General features: G+C 42.8%; 1 protein-coding gene across 1 annotated transcript in view; it reads right to left on the bottom strand.

The window, feature by feature from the left end:
- LOC139408865 (reelin-like) overlaps window positions 1-18,810 on the bottom strand; it is a 280,233-nt gene that overhangs the window by 65,355 nt on the left and 196,068 nt on the right. Inside the window, exons 23-29 of the mRNA XM_071153271.1 lie at window positions 17,284-17,396; window positions 16,276-16,413; window positions 6,022-6,208; window positions 5,526-5,731; window positions 5,013-5,184; window positions 4,484-4,690; window positions 3,789-4,024 (exon numbers count right to left, since the gene is read on the bottom strand). Coding sequence (XP_071009372.1) covers window positions 3,789-4,024; window positions 4,484-4,690; window positions 5,013-5,184; window positions 5,526-5,731; window positions 6,022-6,208; window positions 16,276-16,413; window positions 17,284-17,396 — 1,259 coding nt within the window. The remainder of the gene's footprint in view (window positions 1-3,788; window positions 4,025-4,483; window positions 4,691-5,012; window positions 5,185-5,525; window positions 5,732-6,021; window positions 6,209-16,275; window positions 16,414-17,283; window positions 17,397-18,810) is intronic.

Genomic DNA, 18,810 nt, shown 5'->3' with positions numbered 1-18,810 from the left:
ACACATATGCTTAGTACATAATACATTCACTGGCAATAAGATATGATTTTTGATCTGATCAAATCAGTATGTCTCTATTCAATTGTTATTTTGGTCTATTTCTCTGTGCGTTGATTGGTGAGGAAAAACAAGTCTACAGTACGTTGCCTACTGTAGGTTACACTACTTTTTATAAAGTCAACATTTGTTCAGAACAATTTGCTTGATAGCAAGATAAAATGTAATTCTCAAAAAGTATCAAGAAGAAAGGTGTATAATGAAAATCTAAGTTTCAGAGAAGAATGTACAGAGAGATATGCCTTCATCTCTCCATCTTTTCCCAATGCCAAACCAGTGTGTCTTATTTGCAATTAAAATATCAGTGTTTGCAAATAATTCAATCTCAGACGTAATTATGATTCGAAGCATCGAACTTTTAATGGTATTCCTGCCCCATATAGAGGCCTGGAGCAGAAACATTGAATCGTTAACTGCAATCTCCACACACAGATTTTTTTGCGGACATATTCTGTAACTTAAACGTGTTAAATCTGCAGTTACAAGGAAGAGGGAAACAGTCGTGGACATGAAGGAGAAATTTGAGGCCTTTACTAGGAAGCTTGAGTTTTTCAATTTGGACCAGACCGCAGCATTAACACAGAGGTGATGGAAGATTTCATCAAGCAGCTGAGGGACAACTTATCCACCAGATTGGAAGACTACAGCATGTCTGTCCAAGGATTTCATTGCATTTGTATGTGATCCTCTCACAGTCCGCCCAGTTGGAGAATACTCCTCCCTTGCTAAGAAAACTATACCCTCGCTAGATGAGGCCGCAATTTAAACTGAGCTGATTGAATTCCAGACATCGAGACAAATCAGGGATGCGCTCAGGAGTGCCGAGTCCCTGTGAGCATTTTGGGTGGCATACGGGAATACAGCACAATAAAGAAACTAGCATTTTATGTGCTAACAATGTTTTGATCGACATACACCAGCGAGTCCTAATTTACCTCTATCAGCGCAATATAGACTCACGACAGGACTGAACTGTCTTTCACACAAGTCAATCAAGGACTGACATCAAAATCACACCCATCCATCAAATCAGACATCCACAAGATTGTGTCTGAGGGGAAATGCAACTTTTCTCATTGAATAAGTAACTTAGTGGCCTGCATGACTTTCTTTAGTAAATATTAATATTATTGTGTGAGGTTGAGGTTATGAGGTTATCCAGGGATATTTACATCTCAAGCTGACAGTATGTTCTGTTTATTATGTCGTTACAAGAGCAGGCTATCCCGACACAGACAGCCTTTTGTTCTTTAAATAATTGTTTTATGTAGGAGGCTACATTTTTGACCATTTGCAATTGTAAGTAGGCCTAATAAAACAAATCCTACTTCTATTAGGCTGTTAAGGCTGTTAAGCCTCATAGCCTACCTCAGCCAGTTAAGTTATTTTATATAGGTCTAGGCTCCGAAGAAAGAATATAATTAAGCCCTCTTGTTGTTTGTAAAGTCAAATTAAAATGAAGATTATTGTTGAAATAAATTGCTCGAATGGTGTAGGTTTTCTCCATCTGTTGGTTTTGGACAAGGAAATCCTGGCTGGTCAAACCCTTCCCTATCCCGGACAACGCTGGGCCAATTGTGCGTTGCCTCATAGATCTCCCGGTTGCGGCTGGCATGGGTATCGAATCAGCGGCAGCATCTGTAGCAACGCAGATAATTCATTTGACTGTTAGGGCTTTCAGGATGAACAGAACATTGCATGTCAATTCATAAACCATGTGCCATGGAATCACTTCCCCAACTATTTTGTCATCTATATGGATCTCCATCAATAATTAAATGTAGGCGATTGGCGCGGGGTGAGGAGTACTTGGAAAGGTGTGACTTTCAGGTTACAATAGGCTATAAGTATACAGCAGATCACCGATTGTCCTCACTTTGATTATGCTGTAACAACATACTGCAGTACCATGACCAGGATCTCTATTCATTTAAATTAGCAGATTAGGGCTTTCAGGAGGAATGGAAAATCTACTGGAGACATTTAAAAAATACCGGTCGACTTGGGGATTTTGGTGACGGACAGTGCTATTCACAAACACTATCATCAAATGCCTGAGTTATGCCGAATGCGAAAGCCCAGGAAAATGAACAGGTACAGTAGGCGACAATACTGTAAAGTAGGCCTAATTAATGCTGGTCTTTACTGTATGCTGCAGATTTTGACATTGTATTCCATTTCCAGCGAGACTATTCAAGCCATCGACTCACTGATGAATGAAGAAGATGAGCGTTCAGCAAAGGCCATCTGTAATCTGCTGGCATCACGGCACAACATCAACATCGCTCTAATCACAGTCAAAAGACAGTTGAAGAAACTTGTGTGGACTTATGGAAAGGCTCGGTAAGACCCCCCTATCCCCCTTCCTTCCCCATGGGCTAGGTCCATCTTCTGTGCGCTGCTCTGTGGCCTGTCCCGTGCCCCGTGCCCCCTTCCCTCGTGCCTTGAACTTCGTGCGCCCACCGCTATCTCAGCTGAAGAACTGCAAGGATATCCCATTGTGCACCACTCGGGAGCCATGACCAATATGACCAATATATACTGTATTGTCCTGCAAATGGCCCATCCTAGAAACCTTGTTTGCAGAATTCACAGCCTGCTACGCTTGTGACAAACAGGATTAATAATATATCTGTAAGAATATCTAAGGGGCTTTATATAATTCTAAATGAATTAATAATAATAATCGCTTTGTTTAATAACAATATTTTTTAGATTATTAGGTTTTCAAATTATGTAAAGTGATCGAGAAAAAGGGCATTTCTTGAACATGGGGTGAGGGAGAGAAACCAAAAGCCTTACGGGTCTCCCGGTCACAGCTAGCACAGGTATTGAACCAGCATCTATAGCAATGTAGATTGCACTGAGACACATTGTCTTAGACCACTGCACCACTCAGGCACTATACAATGTTACGGGTTGGGAGTAGGCTACAGTGCTGCAGTAAGAGAAAAATAATCCTAACATTTCCACACCTAATTGTAGTCTAAGTTTCTCTTAGAATAAAACGCTTAGGGTAACAACAGTTTTAGTAAGAAATACTGAAGTTGTGCACCATTATCAGTTTCTATTTGGTTTATGTCACCCATTCATTGTCAGTAAAAGACACAGTAGCACCTTGGGACCCAAAAGCATAATCAGTTCTCTAACTCCCCCTTGCGCTGGTCTGGAGCAATGAAGTAGTGACGCAGGGTACCGTACTAAACCACAATACTACTCTAAGTTCCGCAGCATGATCACAACATTTTTAGATGAGCAACCACTGTAACTTGAATAAACATACCTTTAAGAAGGACACCATGCTCAAACATATAATCAACAAGATGCTCTTCTTTAAGAAAAAACATCACAGTTTTATTCATCCGTGACGAATAAGCAACATTTTCATAGCCTACCTTCTCTCCTACGGCGACCAGAAACTCCTCCACAGTGACAGAAGCTTCAGTAATACACCTGAAGCCGTGTCGAAGTGACAGGGATGGCATCCCCATTTGGGTTGCCATCCCCGCCAAAACCAGGGCAATTTCAACAAGAAATACAATATACCTAGTTCTACCACTGAAAGTCTGTCAGTCTTCATAAGTTTGATTACTAAATCAAATCCAGCTTGAATGACCGATATTGAATGAACTGAACATGAACCTATACCATCCCACAGTCTTTCGTACATGTAATTGTGTCTTTGTTATTGATCTCAGTGTCTAAGACCCCACCCCATAATATTCCCCTACCTGGCAGCCACGTTACGCGGAATGACAATGGTAACCCTGGTCCAGCTTTCGTAGTCTCCCGTGGCATAGACAGTGGGTTCCCTGAGCTCCCGCCCACTGCCCTCACAGCCACCCGCCCCAGAGGAGCCTAGGTAACAGCCCTCCTTCACCAGCGCCCAGGTACGGCCAGCATCATGGGAGTACTGCAGCAGGACTGAGGCCGATGCACTGAACTGAGACTCGCAGCCGATGTTCAACTGAAGAAGAAGGGGAGGGGGGGGGGGGGGGGGGGGGGGGGGGGGGGGGTGATGGGGAGGGGGACAGACAGGGAGAGAAAGCCAGACAGAAAGAGAGAGTGTGTGTAATGTTTACTGTTAATTCCTGATTGCTTATTTCACTTGTTAATTGTTTTTCACTTGCTTTGGCAATGTAAACATATGTTTCCGATTCAATAAAGACCCTTTGAACTGAATTGAGAGGGGCATTTTATTTTAGATCCACTTTTTGGGGTCCGTAATAAACATTACACAAACACATAAAATACATTTAAAAAGTAATTGCCTTATGTACAAACCTGTAAAAGTGTTAGAAGTTCAACTTAAAAATTCCTGAGAGAAAGACAGAAGGAGGGAGAGAGAAGAGTGCAAGAGAGAGGGAGAGAGGAGAGGAAGAGAAAAAGAATGAGAGCGAGAGAGCGAGAGAGACTGTACACATACCTTAAACTGCAGTGTGTACCCTGGTCTTAGGACCAGGTCTCTGGTCACTGCCACCCTGTCTCCGTCAGATCGCCCGAACACCATGGCAGAGGGGGTGGGAGCACAGAAGCTGCCGTTCCTCTCCTTTTCCATACCTTCATTGCCCAGCATGAGCCACACACTCATCTGGTTCAGAGGGTAGTCAAACGCCGGCTTCTCATAGAAGTTCTACAAACAGGGAGATAGCAGATGTTAAGGATGGTGCATTGCAGCCAATAAGTTGCAACAGAAGACAAATAGCTGACGTTCGGCATCATAGTGAGCTCAGACATTCAGGCATGTCTTATACACAATTTCAAATGTTTATATTTCCTTGTATTGTATATTATATATTGACCACTAAATCCCAGAATCAGATAGATTGCCACAAAGTATAGAAGGCCTTTGTTATCATCTGTCTCAGTGTTAGCCAATGGGATTGTCAGTTATTTTCAACTAATGAAATACTTACCTGTGGCAGCGTGGGGTCGTCAGCCAATGAGAGACTTACCTGTGGCATAGTGGGGTTGGCCATAGGGATGATGTGTTTCTCTCTCTCTGACAAGATGATGACATCATCAATGGCCCACTGGTCGTAGCCGTCCCCAGAGTGAAGGGGCTGCCACCATCTGAACCGGGTACATGGGGTTTTAGAGGCCTGTGGCAACTCATAGTGGACAAACCTAGGGAGGAGAGATCAGTCAGACAGTCAGTCAGTCAGTATGCTGGTCAGACAGACAGACAGACAGTCAGTCAATCACATTTATAAGGCCCTTTTTACATCACCAGTCACAATGTGACTTACATTAATCTGCATGGCCTAGACCCCCAATAGCACGCAAAAGCATAGTAGCCTCAAAGGAAGAACACTTGAGAGGAACCAGTCCCTCCTCTTCACCGTGGCTTGGGGAAGACTGTGAAGTCTCAGCGTTGAGTCCCCAGCTGATTCCTCCGTCATTACTGTACTGCAGCACCTCTCGGCTCCCCTCCCTCCCTCTCTCCTCTATCCCCTTTCTCTCCTTACCGTGGCTTGGTGAAGTCGGTGAAGTACATCTCAGCGATGAGGCCCCAGCTGATTCCTCCATCGTTACTGTACTGCAGCAGCACTCCTTCCTCCCTGCTGTCTGCCATGTTACATTGTACCCAGTCTCCGCCCACACGCAGGTAGAACTGCACAAACTCTGCCCACTCTGTGTCCAGGTCATAGCTCACCAGCTGCCTCAATCCGGCCTGTTACACACACACACATCATAATAATAATGTTGTTTAATGGTTGTTATCTTTGCCTGGTTGCTAACTTTCTTATACAACCAGTATACAACCTGCCCATGATGCTATAAAAGACATCATAATAACAACATTGCAACCAGATTTACCTACCGGGTATGATGTCACTTTGTGTAAATGTGTGTGTGTGTGTGTGTGTGTGTGTGTGTGTGTGTGTGTGTGTGTGTGTGTGTGTGTGTGTGTGTGTGTGTGTGTGTGTGTGTGTGTGTGTGTGTGTGTGTGTGTCATCCTACCTTGCTGAAGTAGAGCGAGGACCCAGAGGAGACCACCCCACAGCCCATGTCAGGTGTTACCACCTCTCCACCAATCACTTCCTGCCACACGGCCAGCAGACCATCCTGGGACTCAAAGTCTGACAGGATGCTGGAAGAAAGAGGAGAGGATGCCTGGCAGTCTAGACCTGAGAAACCTGGATCACACCTGGGGAGAGTAGATTATAAGAAATGATAAAGGGTTATAAAGGGTTTCCCCAAGCTCATTACTGCATTTCTATACAATCATTCTTTTTTGAATGCTATTTCAAGAACAGCAAAAACAAGCAAAAATGACAAAGCCATTATCACCTCAGTCGAGCTACAAACACATAGCCTATTTGCTATACAATTGCAATGTTACAACCCTGAAAGGGGGGAAAAATGAGAAATTATTCACACTGACATGTAGCACCAGCGACTGACTGTTCATTCAGTTGTATCGTTGAATTGCATATATCATTAACTCAACATACATATCTCTTTTCCCAGATTACAAAGCGTTGACATTTGTATTCCTAGGCATTACTAATCAAGCTCCACACAAACAGACATCAATGGAGCACACAGGTGATATTTTTATCACATTGTCTACGAATTATTAGAATATTACTTGCGATTCTGTATTAATATAAGTGAAGTAGTGGTAACAAAAAGGTGGGTAATGGGTAAACTACTCCAGTGGGCGATGGAGATAAGACAAACAACCACCGATATGAACAAAAACGTATCACATTTTACAACTGTATTGTTTGCATTTGTTATGCATTTTAATGTAGGTCTGTAGGGAAGATAGGTTTGGTTTGGGAACCACTGGTTTGGGAACCACTGTACTAACCTCTTGCTTCCGTTCTCGCTCTCTCTCCTCTGTCTCCTTCTGCATGCATTCATTGACTGACTGACAAATCTATAAGCGACTATTTAGCAGTGCACTCATTATGCGGTTTTTGTTTGTTTGGGGGATGTCTGTAGACACGTCAGTAGTCGCGGGACAGTTTTAAAATTGCCTTTTGTCCGGCATTTCATGAACATACAGAATATAAGCGTTCTGAGCTTTGATCAACACTGAGAGCAATATTAAGATCTTGACCCATAATTTATTTACTTGATTGTGTACAAAATATATATTTTTTTTATTTTTATATTTTTAATTAGAAACAATGTCAGTAGTCCGGACCTCAGTGTCCTCATGTAGTTACGCCCATGAGTGAGCCTGTGAAGATACTTTCTTCTTTGGAGTAACTCCAAAGAGTAACCAGCTCCCAGACAGAGGTTTTGAGAGATTTTTTATTTTCCTGCGGCATAATTTCTACTTTGGAGGAATGCAAGTGAAATAAATAACCAAGATGCAAATGAAGGTGAGAGGTTTTATTTTGACTTTGAGTCACGCATGTTGTAATGTGCATACATTTTCCTTTTGAAAAGGGCTATTGCTGTTACAGTTTCTCGTTACCTGCCCAAAATTCTATCAGTAACATAACTTCCCATTATGAAGCATTAGAAGACGACAAAAAGGAATATTGCCATTTGAACAACATCTATTGGAGGATAGATCAGAGTTAGAGTTTATATAGCTGGCTATAAATGGGTGATGCTTTTCAATTTATGGGTTATGTAGGCTTGTAACCTATTGATTTCTACTTCAATACAGTTAATAACACAATTAGGCTATAGACTGTCAGATTTCCAATCGTTCCAATGAATGAAATATCCCTTGATCTTAAAGAATATGGATTAGTCCATTTTTTACCGAACATAACCCTGAAAACAAAAGCCCACTCTGTTGTTTATGTTTTTGTTGTCATGTAGGAATGATTGGGCCCATTGCTTCAAATAATGAAAAATAAACAATGCTCTCGTGGAATGGCATGCCTTTGGCAGTACTGAAAAGTGCTATTTGCATGTGAAAAATGAATTGTTCTCTGCAGCAGAGGTAACTCTGGGTCTTCCTTTCCTGTGGCGGTCCTCGCTTGATGGTTTTTCTGACTGCACTTGAAATGTTCCACAGTGACTAACCTTCATGTCTGAAATGAATGATGGATTGTCGTTTCTCTTTGCTTATTTGAGCTGTTCTTGCCAAAATATGGACTTGGTATTTTACCAAATAAGGCTATCTTCTGTATACCACCTCTACCTTGTCACAACTGATTGGAAATGCATTAAGAAGGAAAGAAATTACACAAACTAACTTTTAATTAACAAAGCACACATGTTAATTGAAATGCATTCCAGTGACTACCTCATGAAGCTGGTTGAGAGAATGCCAAGAGTGTGCAAAGCTGTTTCATGACGTTGCCCTCTTTGGGTATAGCAAGCCCCATCCCCCTCTCCCTGCCTCCCCCTTGCCTCCTTCAACTAGGCTGCTGTGGTCAGAGAGAGGTCGTAAATTCCTGAGTAGACCCTGCCACATGGCCACACAGTATAAGAGGCAGAGTAAATTTTCATAGAGCACAAAGGAATTTCTTTCTCCTCACAGAACTTGAGGTACGAACAAATTTCATGTTCCGGAGAAAGTATAAAAGATCGGTGAAGAATCCAGCTACGAACTGGTCTGTTTGTTACAACTTGGGGAAGCTCATGGGAGACGGTGTGGCCACATTACCATAACGCTGTTTATATAATAGCCTCAGATATGAGGTTTACATCTAATTGTTGTATAAGATGAATGAGTGAGTATGATACTGTTTGTAAAATTGTGTAATATGATTTTGGACTGTTTAATGAAGGAAAATACAATTTCCTTTTGATTTGAACTAAATCAGAGGACCGCCCTTGAGCCCAGTTAGGATCAGGCATCCTGGGACAGCCCCTTTTCTGCAATTCCGAATAAAACCCAACTTTGAGAAATTATCACCAGACCATGTTTTTCTCCATTAGGAGAGGACAAATCTTTTAACCATACGACGTGGTTAAACTCTTAGACTATCGATACCAACAGAATAAGAACAAGTCTTTGATATTAATTACTAGTCTGCAGCTAGGAATTCGGTATCATTGAACGCGAAAAACGACAACCACCGAAACATCCATTCTATAAGAAATGAATGCATGTCACTCTGAACTATCCCCTCTAACCAAGACAGAGAGAGAGAGAGAGAGAGAGAGAGAGAGAGAGAGAGAGAGAGAGGATGAAACTCTCCAACAGAAACAAACTTTTCACCAGCGATCAAGACGACACACTGATTGCAATTGTTCCCGAATGAGTGAGCGTTCATGTGCATAGGATTAGCATTTCAATTGTTATAATACTATCTTGTCTTATCGCTACAACTCCCGTATGGGCTCAGGAGAGACGAAGGTTGAAAGTCATGCGATATACAACCCAACCAAGCCGCACTGCTTCTTAACACAGCGCGCATCCAACCCGGAAGCCAGCCGCACCAATGTGTCAGAGGAAACACTGTGCACCTGGCAACCTTGGTTAGCACGCACTGCGCCCAGCCCGCCATAGGAGTGCGATGAGACAAGGATATCCCTACCGGCCGATCCCTCCCTAACCCGGACGACGCTAGGCCAATTGTGCATCGCCCCACGGACCTCCCGATCACGGCTGGTTACGACAGAGCCTGGGCGCGAACCCAGAGTCTCTGGTGGCACAGCTGGCACTGCAGTACAGCGCCCTTAACCACTGCGCCAGTCGGGAGGCTGATAACCAACAATTTACGACGTTTGGAATGAGACTAACGTGAGGTAAAGTAAATAATTAATTAATCAGAAGAATATGGATCAGATATGAAAATATTAGGAAATTATAACCTTGTAATCTGAATATTTTTCTTTGCCGTGCCCCGACTTCCTAGTTAATTACAGTTACATGATTAATAAGTTGATCGGTAATACTAATTACAGAGAATCTTTGATAAAACTAAGTCTACAATTTAATGATAGTAAAGACACAACATTTATGACGCCCCCTGTTAGGAATCTAAGATTGAATTAGACTTTGCTGTGGAATTCTATATATCAATTGTGCAAACAGGATTGTACAAACAGACTGCTTTGTATACATTCAAATTGGTTGTGTGTGTGTTCCCATTTGAAGAGGCTACAGAGCGCCTCCAGTAGTGGTCTTTAGCATCAGAGCAATGAGTGATAAATTCCAGATTTAGTCCGTTAGGCAAAACGGTACTACTTCTGTCAGTCAATATTAATTAATAGAGCCAGTAAGGTTCGGAATTAGAGGATAGATCTTCAGAGTTTGAGCCAAAGTATTTCTGTCCGCCTACCGCACTAAACCAGTGTGGACTGACTACAGGCATATTCGTATTATGTACCGTGTGGCTCCGGTCAACATAAAGCTAGCAAAGTATGCCGAATGGTTTAATGTGAGACGCCACTAGTAAACCCACCCTTTCCATGGTAAAAGGGACCCTATTTGGTGCGTAGAATGTGATTTAGCTGGCACGAGAGGCTAAGCTAACAGAGGGAACATTTTTCACTTCCTGTGTGCTGTTTAAATTCCTCCGCCTCGGAAGTCCCACCCTTTGTACTTCCGTTTGATTTCAGCATTCTGCATCACTGGTGGTAAAGAATCGCAAGTGTTGGAAATCCAAACGTGGATCACGTAAAAATAATCCAGCAATCTCAATTGCTTGGGTCTCATTCAATTTATTTATTTAAATTGTTGGACATACCTTTCTAGGTTATTCCAATTAAATGAGACACCTTAAGCTTTGCAATAGTAACCTAGATGAACCAACCTCCCAGGTTAATTTAAAGTTTAATTCCCAGATAGCCTATTCAGATTTGATTATTCATTAAATTTGATCAATCAGTAACATCTGCTTCTGCAAAGCACAATCAATCAGTCCCGCCTCTAGTGGGAATCCCATATGGCTTCGGCCTGAGGGGAAAGTGTGCCATAGTGGTAAATGTACCTAACATTACCTTTATGATAATCCAGCAATCTCAATTGCTTGGGTATTATCGTCTCATTCAATTTATTTATTTAAACTGTCGAACATACATTTCTAGGTTCTTCCAGTTAAATGAGACACTTTAAGCTTTGCAATAGTAACCTAGAAGAACCAACTTCCCAGGTTAATGTAAAGTTTAATTCCCAGATAGCCATAAAGATGGGCAAGATGTCCAGGTATGATTAATCATTATCATTGATTAATTCAATTTGCTTTTGCAAATTCATTCACGTCCAACTTCCACAGAACTGTCCAGTACTGATGGTTCATTACCGTCGATAAATAGGTTAAAATAGTCTTTGCAGTTCCCAATATATTCCAAAACCAAACTTTGGAAAATTAGGAAAAAATAAATTCCTTTCAAAATGTTCTAATAATGTGCAAGCTATCAGAGGGGGTAGTCCCCACTCGCTCGCTAATTAGTGAACCTCCACCTGCAAATGGATTGATCTTTGACCTCAGCAGCGATACCAACCCTAATTATGCCATTAGTGGAAAAGCAGACAACAACGCTTTCCAAAATCAACCATCGGGCGCAGACCTCGTAAAGGTTCTCTCCAGTCTAGCCCTGATGTCTTGCCATCTGAGATTGGCATCTGTCCAATACCGCAGTGCACAGCTGAAGCACGAGCAGGTAATGGGAGACATAAAGGGACAGGTGGAGAGAACTGGAAAACCAATGACAAATGCAAAAAAGGGAAACAATTCTGCTAGATATGGAACTGCTCTTGAAAACTGAACAATTAAATGTAATTGCAAAAACATGGGACGATGAACAAGCACAAGTTCTTCAACAAAATTGTCTTCTACAGGAACAAAATCGTATGCTACAGGAACAACTTGATTTATCCAAAACTAAATATGATGCAAGCAACCGGAGCCCTGTACTCACAGGAGTAAAGACGATAGGTTTCAGAGCTTGCCTCCCTCATGTGTCCCTCAGTCTTCTCCTCTTGGCCATTCGGCACTGAGTAATATTGCACCTCTTGGCCAACAACAACAACAAGGCTTGGCTTCTCCTCTTGGCCTTTCGGCCCCATTCTCTCCACAGGATGAAGCCAACCCTCTCTGCACGCTTTGCGCGGAATACCTTGACAAACTCATCAAGAATTTCCTCACCTTTGACCCCGTTCCAGGTCAGCCAAACGATACTGAGACGTTCCAAGCTGACATAGAGGATGCGTTGGATGGCTACCCGAATGCTACGGTTTCTGATAGGGTTTACCTGTTGAAGCAAACGTCGAATAGACACGTGACAAGGTTCATTCGTCTACAACAGCAACACGCGCTAAATGACTACGCTAAACTTGCCACAGCTTTGAAATTAGAATTCAGTGGTTCCGCGACTCGCAAACACGATAGCTCACTGGCTAACACCGTCAAACAAGCTCGGAACGAACACCCACGAGCTTACTATCATAGGCTTTGTTCAGCTTACTTTGGCCTACTCACTGAAACAGGCATGGAGGACCTGTTACATTTTAAACAAATGTTCCTGTCGAACATGTATCCTGCCTTCATTACCTACTTGGGCCCTGCTGCCCACGTTGGCTTGCCTAAGTTACAACTCAGAGAGCTTGCAAGCACAGCTTTTGAGGCATCAAAAGCTCACAACACTAAGAGCCCTGACCACTTGGATTTGAAGTTTGACCAGGAGTACTCACTCCAGTTAGAGGGTGCATTATCAGGTATTGGAGCGTTGAGAGATGACGCACAACAACAGTTTCTACCATGAAACCATGATTCCAATAACCTCCGCGGTCGAAATAACTGTAAAGTACGACGCCATCAACATGACTACCGCTACAATCGACCTGTTCGCTACGTTCCTGCACCCAACCCACACAAAGTGTCAGAGCACAAGGGTAACAAAGGGGTGAAGGACGTTCAAAACGTAGACCAATATTCTCCAGAAGTTCCACTACGGGAAGAACTAAAGCAAGAACAATTTGAGAAAAGTCACAAGGACTAGACAGGGAATTAACGGACATCAGGTCCGCAGGAATTAACACCCATAGCAAGAACGTTAAAGTTCTAATTTCTCCCGCTCTCATTCAAGACCCTATCCAGGGCCCGCTTGATCAAGAAATAAGCCCCCAGGCTTTGTCTATAGACTGATACAAAGGTGGCGAAGAAAAAGGTCAATCGCTTCGTTAAAGCCAAGCCCACTCAAAATCAGAAAAGTCAATCTGCTTCCACCTTGAACAGAAAGGGCATATCACGTCGTTGCGAGCGAACACTCCACTTTGTGGGGAATATGTCCACTAACCATGAATCTAAACGGCCATACCTGGGAACAGTCCTGGAGGACTGCTTAACTTGTCATGCACTAATTGATTCGGGTGCGACAATATCATTCATCTCTCAAACATGGTTTGTTGATCTCAAAAAGGCTTTGAAGCCAACTAAACGTTGGTTAAAAGTGGAATGATGCGACACTACACTTTGAGGGGTCACTCAGACTACCTCGCCTCTCACATTGAGAGTCATGCTGAAACTACACTTCAAGGACGTATCACTCATTCACGCTGTGTATGTTACAAGCCTCGAAACTGTAACCCTGCTACTTGGAGCAGACTTGATGGGTTACTGCCATTGATGGATTGGAAAACCAACCAGGTATGGTCACAGGCCACCGTGCCTTCTCCACTGACCACACTGTCTTCCCTAACGCTAGCTGCAACGCAGTCATTCAAGAGGGGTATCTGTCGATAGCACCCCTTGGGAAAAAATATGTTTCAAAACCTCTTGGGGTAGAATCCGATCCAAGGAGATATTACGATATCTCGACACATTCCATCAGCCAACCTGATTGACCATTCTTTTCATGATTTCAAGACAGCTGTCTCTGTGAATAAGCAACTTCCCTCCTCCTTGCAGTCGTGCAATACGATAGTTGTGATGAACTCCTCTTGCCCTTAGAACACCTCCGCAAGCACTGCGGCCGTCTCAGCAAGAAAAACAGTGAGGAGCAGAGTATACTCTGCTTCGGATGATACACCTTCCACTTTGTTGGGGACGGTCACCCCTTACAATGACACTAATGATGACTCCCACTGGTGAAACACTTTGCGATATCACAGACACATATCCTCGTCTCAGTTCGCAGGTACTGAAGAGGTTGCCACACACGGATGCGGTGGTGACTGACATGCCTCTTGAGCGTTTTGAAGCACAAACACCAGGAGATTTGGTTGAAAGGTTACAGCCATTCTCAAAACGTGGTCGCTGAAAACTCGTAGATAGGGTCCGAACTTTTCATTTGCACCTCAGACACCAACACCACCCGCTGGTGGGGGGGTCCGGAGACACAAAGGGGGGGATTAGTAGCCCAGACCCATGATGAGCCTCATCGAGGCCGGTGGTGGGGTCGAGACTACGGACAACACCGTTCGAGGCCCCCAGACCATAAATCAAATCTAGTTGTAAACTCCCCTACGAGAACAGTGAGGAGCAGACAGGCCCCTAGACAGGGATTATCTTAGAATACATCTAAGATAGTACTGAGGTGTACCACACTGGTCGTAAAGGAAGTCCAGTGGACTTGTCCACCTCCAAAACAAATAGCAACAATAATCATTACTTGCCATGTGTAGGTTCAACTCCAATACAACTAGTAAAACGCTCCAATCATGTGTTCCGGTAGTATAATATTTCAGAATAAATTGGTAGGATAACTGGTCCCTTTGAGCACCAGTACCAATAACAGCGACAGTCAGTCTAGCTACAATCAGTAAGAAGGTTAGAGACCTAACCAATCAAATTACCCTTGACAATAGCGACATATGTTTCACTCAGAGTGCAACACGTGGAAGGGAATCTCCAGTGCACTCTTCCAATGGTTAACACACATGTCACTAATAAATAGAATCCTCCATTCAGGAGGAAAATTATTAGAAGTCATTAACCATGATTACACCACGTACCACTGGTCCATTTTAATGATAGTAAAGACACGACAGCTGTCATCGAGGCAAAGGGTGGCTTCTTTGAAGAATCTCAAATATAAAATAGATTTAGATTTGCTTATCACATTTTTGGTTACTACATGATTCCATAGGTGTTATTTCATAGTTTTGATGTCTTCACTATTATTCTACAATGTAGAAAATTGTAAAATATAGAAAAACCATACAATGAGTAGGTGTCTCCAAACTTTTGACTGGTACTGTATATCAAAAGAGCACAAGTTTGAGCATTTGTCCGTTAGGCCTATGGATTTGTTTTGTTTATCAGCACAAATTAGATTGCGCAATAAGTCCCACTCGTGGTCTTCTATAAATTGTTTTTGACTGGATGTGTAGCACAACACCAGATAGTAGTTTAGGAGGGAGTAACAAAAAATATATAGCAGTCAGAGTGCAGTATAACTGCAGTTCAACTGCAGTACAATGCAGTTATTCTGCAATTACTGCATACAAAATTCCACAGTCGACTGCAGTTACTGTACTTTTACTGCAGTTTCCAAACTGCAATCTATGTTTGTAAGGGATAGGCTGGGATCCGCACTAAGCAGCTGTAGCATTTTTCACTGTCCATCCATGGGTCTCAAAAACAATGATTGATAGGCAGTTTACACTTCTTCAATTCAACCATTATTTGGTTAAAATACACCTATACATTTGTGAACAGCCATCCACGACAACTACAATCCGTAAGGCGCAAATAGGCCAAAGTGAGAGAGCAGCAGTGTGATTCACATCATTGTGATAACTGTATTGCCCGTAAACTACACCACTGCTGTCATCCTTACTTACCTCCAAGTGTTTAATCTTTGGAATCAGACAGCAGTTGCACCATTTGACTGTAGACTACAAAAGCCTATTCCTTCTCTTTTCCTGCGATCCATCAAACACATTTGGTGGTGTGTCATCATAGTGGTCTCTGACTCAGGTGGAACAAATTTGAACTTTTCTCGATGCTGATTTGTATGTCATTGAGAAAGCAGAAAGGTGTTAGAAATATTTTTCACAAACATCCTTTCTACATAATCCTAGAAGTAATCATGTAGTTTTTCTAAATTATCTGTAATCTGATTACAATGTATTTTATGGTAACGTAACAAACTACAGTTTTTGTAATCAGATCACATGTAACGGGTTACATGTAAACTCCCAACCCTGTGCGCCCTCTACTGGGTATTAGAATGATCAACACGCGCAAGGCATCTTCAGATGGTTTTCTGTTTCTGGCAAGGTAAAAAGTCATGTATTGAGTTAGTTTCCTCGCTAAGTAACACTGTAAGTTAACAAGTTACTTTTAATGGAAGTAATGTTGTAACGTAAAAAAAAAAAGTTCCCCAACAGTGGCCCTCACTGACCTGCAGTGTCCGTGGTCGCACCATCCGTGTCCGTGGCACATCTGAAGGCACTGCTGTCCGATGTAGATGTCGTCCAGAGCCCATTCATCCTGCTCTCCATAGTAGTTCTGGATCCAACGGAACCGCGTGGCACTGGACCTGCACACACAGACAACAATCAGACACATCAAAGAGAACCAAACCATCCTGCATGTATTGTTAGCAAAGCTCATAAGCAAATGTCAGGACCAGGATATACATTTGGTGAGCAGGAATACCAACAGAGTTGATGAAATGGGCATTGGCAGATTGTTAAAACACAAATGGAGAAATAATATGCTTGAACACCACATTTTATAAAACTTCAGAACACTAATGAGACTGGGGAGGTGACACGGATCAATATAGGATCCATCCATACTATATCATCGTTTTTGTTGTTTGTGTAACTATATACAAGCATGTGTGTCTGAGTACCAGTGGATTATGTCTGTGAATTGAAAGTGCACCCCCAGCTAGACCCCTAATGTGTATTTTAGTGCATGGCCCTGCATGTGTGATGGTGATGGATGGTGGAGCCAACACGCCCAGTTAGGTTTATTTGTTACAGTCAGAGCAGTCAAAGCAGGTTAGTTCCCTGCAATAGTGACCCAAAATCGACCCAGAGGTAGCCAGGAATCCTTCATGAATGAGATGAGATCAGAAAACCTTTATTTAAGTCCATAGGGCTGGGGAGGGGAGGGTGGAGGAAGGGATGGGGTGGGGATAGGGAGACAGGAATATTGGTTGTAGGTCAGAGTCTCCTCAGGGAGAGGGGAGTGGGAGGTGTGTGTGAATATCTGAGTGTTCATATTGTGTGTGTGTGTGTGTGTGTGTGTGTGTGTTTGTGTGTGTGTGTGTGTGTGTGTGCGCACGTGCACTGTGGGCCCAATTCAGAGTTGAGATGAATGTGCTGAACTCAGACTTTCGTAAAGCATTCTGTCAATGGGTATACCAACCTGTATGGATGAAAGAATGTGTGTTACCCACCATGCTCTATGAGGCAGGGGCAGAGTGATGCGTCTCCAGTCAGTGAACTCAGAGGGATGGTACACACTGGGAGCAGTGAACTCTGAACAGCTGGGCATCCCTGGTAGGCAAGCCTGGGAAGGGGAGAAAATACTCAGTCAACTCTGTAACACACCATATCAATACATCTGACAGTATAGACAAAGTTCATTATTCCAGTAACTACATATTTTATGGTTGTTATACCTACATCAGATAATTGCACTTATTGTATGTGGCTTTAGATAAAACCGTCTGCTAAACTAATGTATGGCAGCATCAGTTCCACAAAAGAGCTGTAAAAAAGCTCTGGAGAGTAGCTCAGTCAGTCCCACTAACAACTGTTATCATAAACAGACCTAATACCGGAGAATGCCTTCAAAACTCACAATAAGCTAATGACCCTGGGACTAAACATCTCCCTCTGCATCTGGATCCTGGACTTCCTGATGGGCAGCCCCCAGGTGGTAAGCGTAGGTAACAACACATCAGCTAGGCTGATCCTCAACAAAGGGGCCCCTCAGAGGTGCGTGCTCAGCCCCCTCCTGTACTCCCTGTTCACGCACGACTGCACGGCCAGGCACGACTCCAACACCATCATTAAATTTGCCGATGACAAAACAGTGGTAGACCTGATCACGGACCTATTGTACCTTGGCCTTAGTGATATAGTTCATTTGTAGGAGACTCGTTCAATCTCCGAAGGTAGAAAAAAAAATGAAGAGGCTACTTTAGTTCTATATGAATATTTATTGTATTTATTTTCCCCCTTTGTGTTATTTTCTAGCAAGGGTGACTTACAGAAGAACGTTTCATCAAGTCATTAACAATAATGTAGGAATGGAACCTCACATCACATCAACACAATCCCTTTTTAATGGACAGCGGGCCCTTCAGACCAGGAACCCTAGTTGACCAGAAGAAGTCCCTTTTGAAATGGGGACCAGCAGGGCCAAGATATGACCCCAATCAGCCTACTATCTCATGTGTTCTAAACAAACCGGAAGAGCCCAAGCTGGAATCATTTTTTGCTCCAGTATACGACAGGGCAATAAAGCCCAAAACCAGATACTTCCTCTTGACCAAAGGTGGGATGCCTTTTTCTAAGACAATTATAATTGAATGTTATTTGTTGGGCAAAATATATATAGAATGTACAATATTGTATTTGCAAATTACAACAAAGTATTAATTAAAACACTTATTTCCAAAGTGGTTCTCGATTACTCAATGAATAATGGACCAAAATGTCATAAAACACCGTTCCAACAGCACACAAACATGAATGAATCATAGTCTCAAGTTTCTAAGTTTAATATTACATTTACATCCTCCAGACCTCAAGCTTGGAATTCAGGCCAAATAGTTTCATCAGACCAGAGAATCTGAGAGTCCTTTAGGTGCCTTTCGGCACACTCCAAGCGGACTGTCATGTGCCTTTAACTGAGGAGTGGCTTCCGTCTGGCCACTTTTACATAAAGGCCTGATTGGTGGAGTGCTGCAGAGATG

The sequence above is a fragment of the Oncorhynchus clarkii genome, chromosome 1 (assembly GCF_045791955.1).
Source record: "Oncorhynchus clarkii lewisi isolate Uvic-CL-2024 chromosome 1, UVic_Ocla_1.0, whole genome shotgun sequence".
NCBI lineage: Eukaryota > Metazoa > Chordata > Actinopteri > Salmoniformes > Salmonidae > Oncorhynchus > Oncorhynchus clarkii.
The sequence above is the reverse complement of the archived record's forward strand: the minus strand, read 5'-3'. Positions and strand labels throughout refer to the sequence as shown.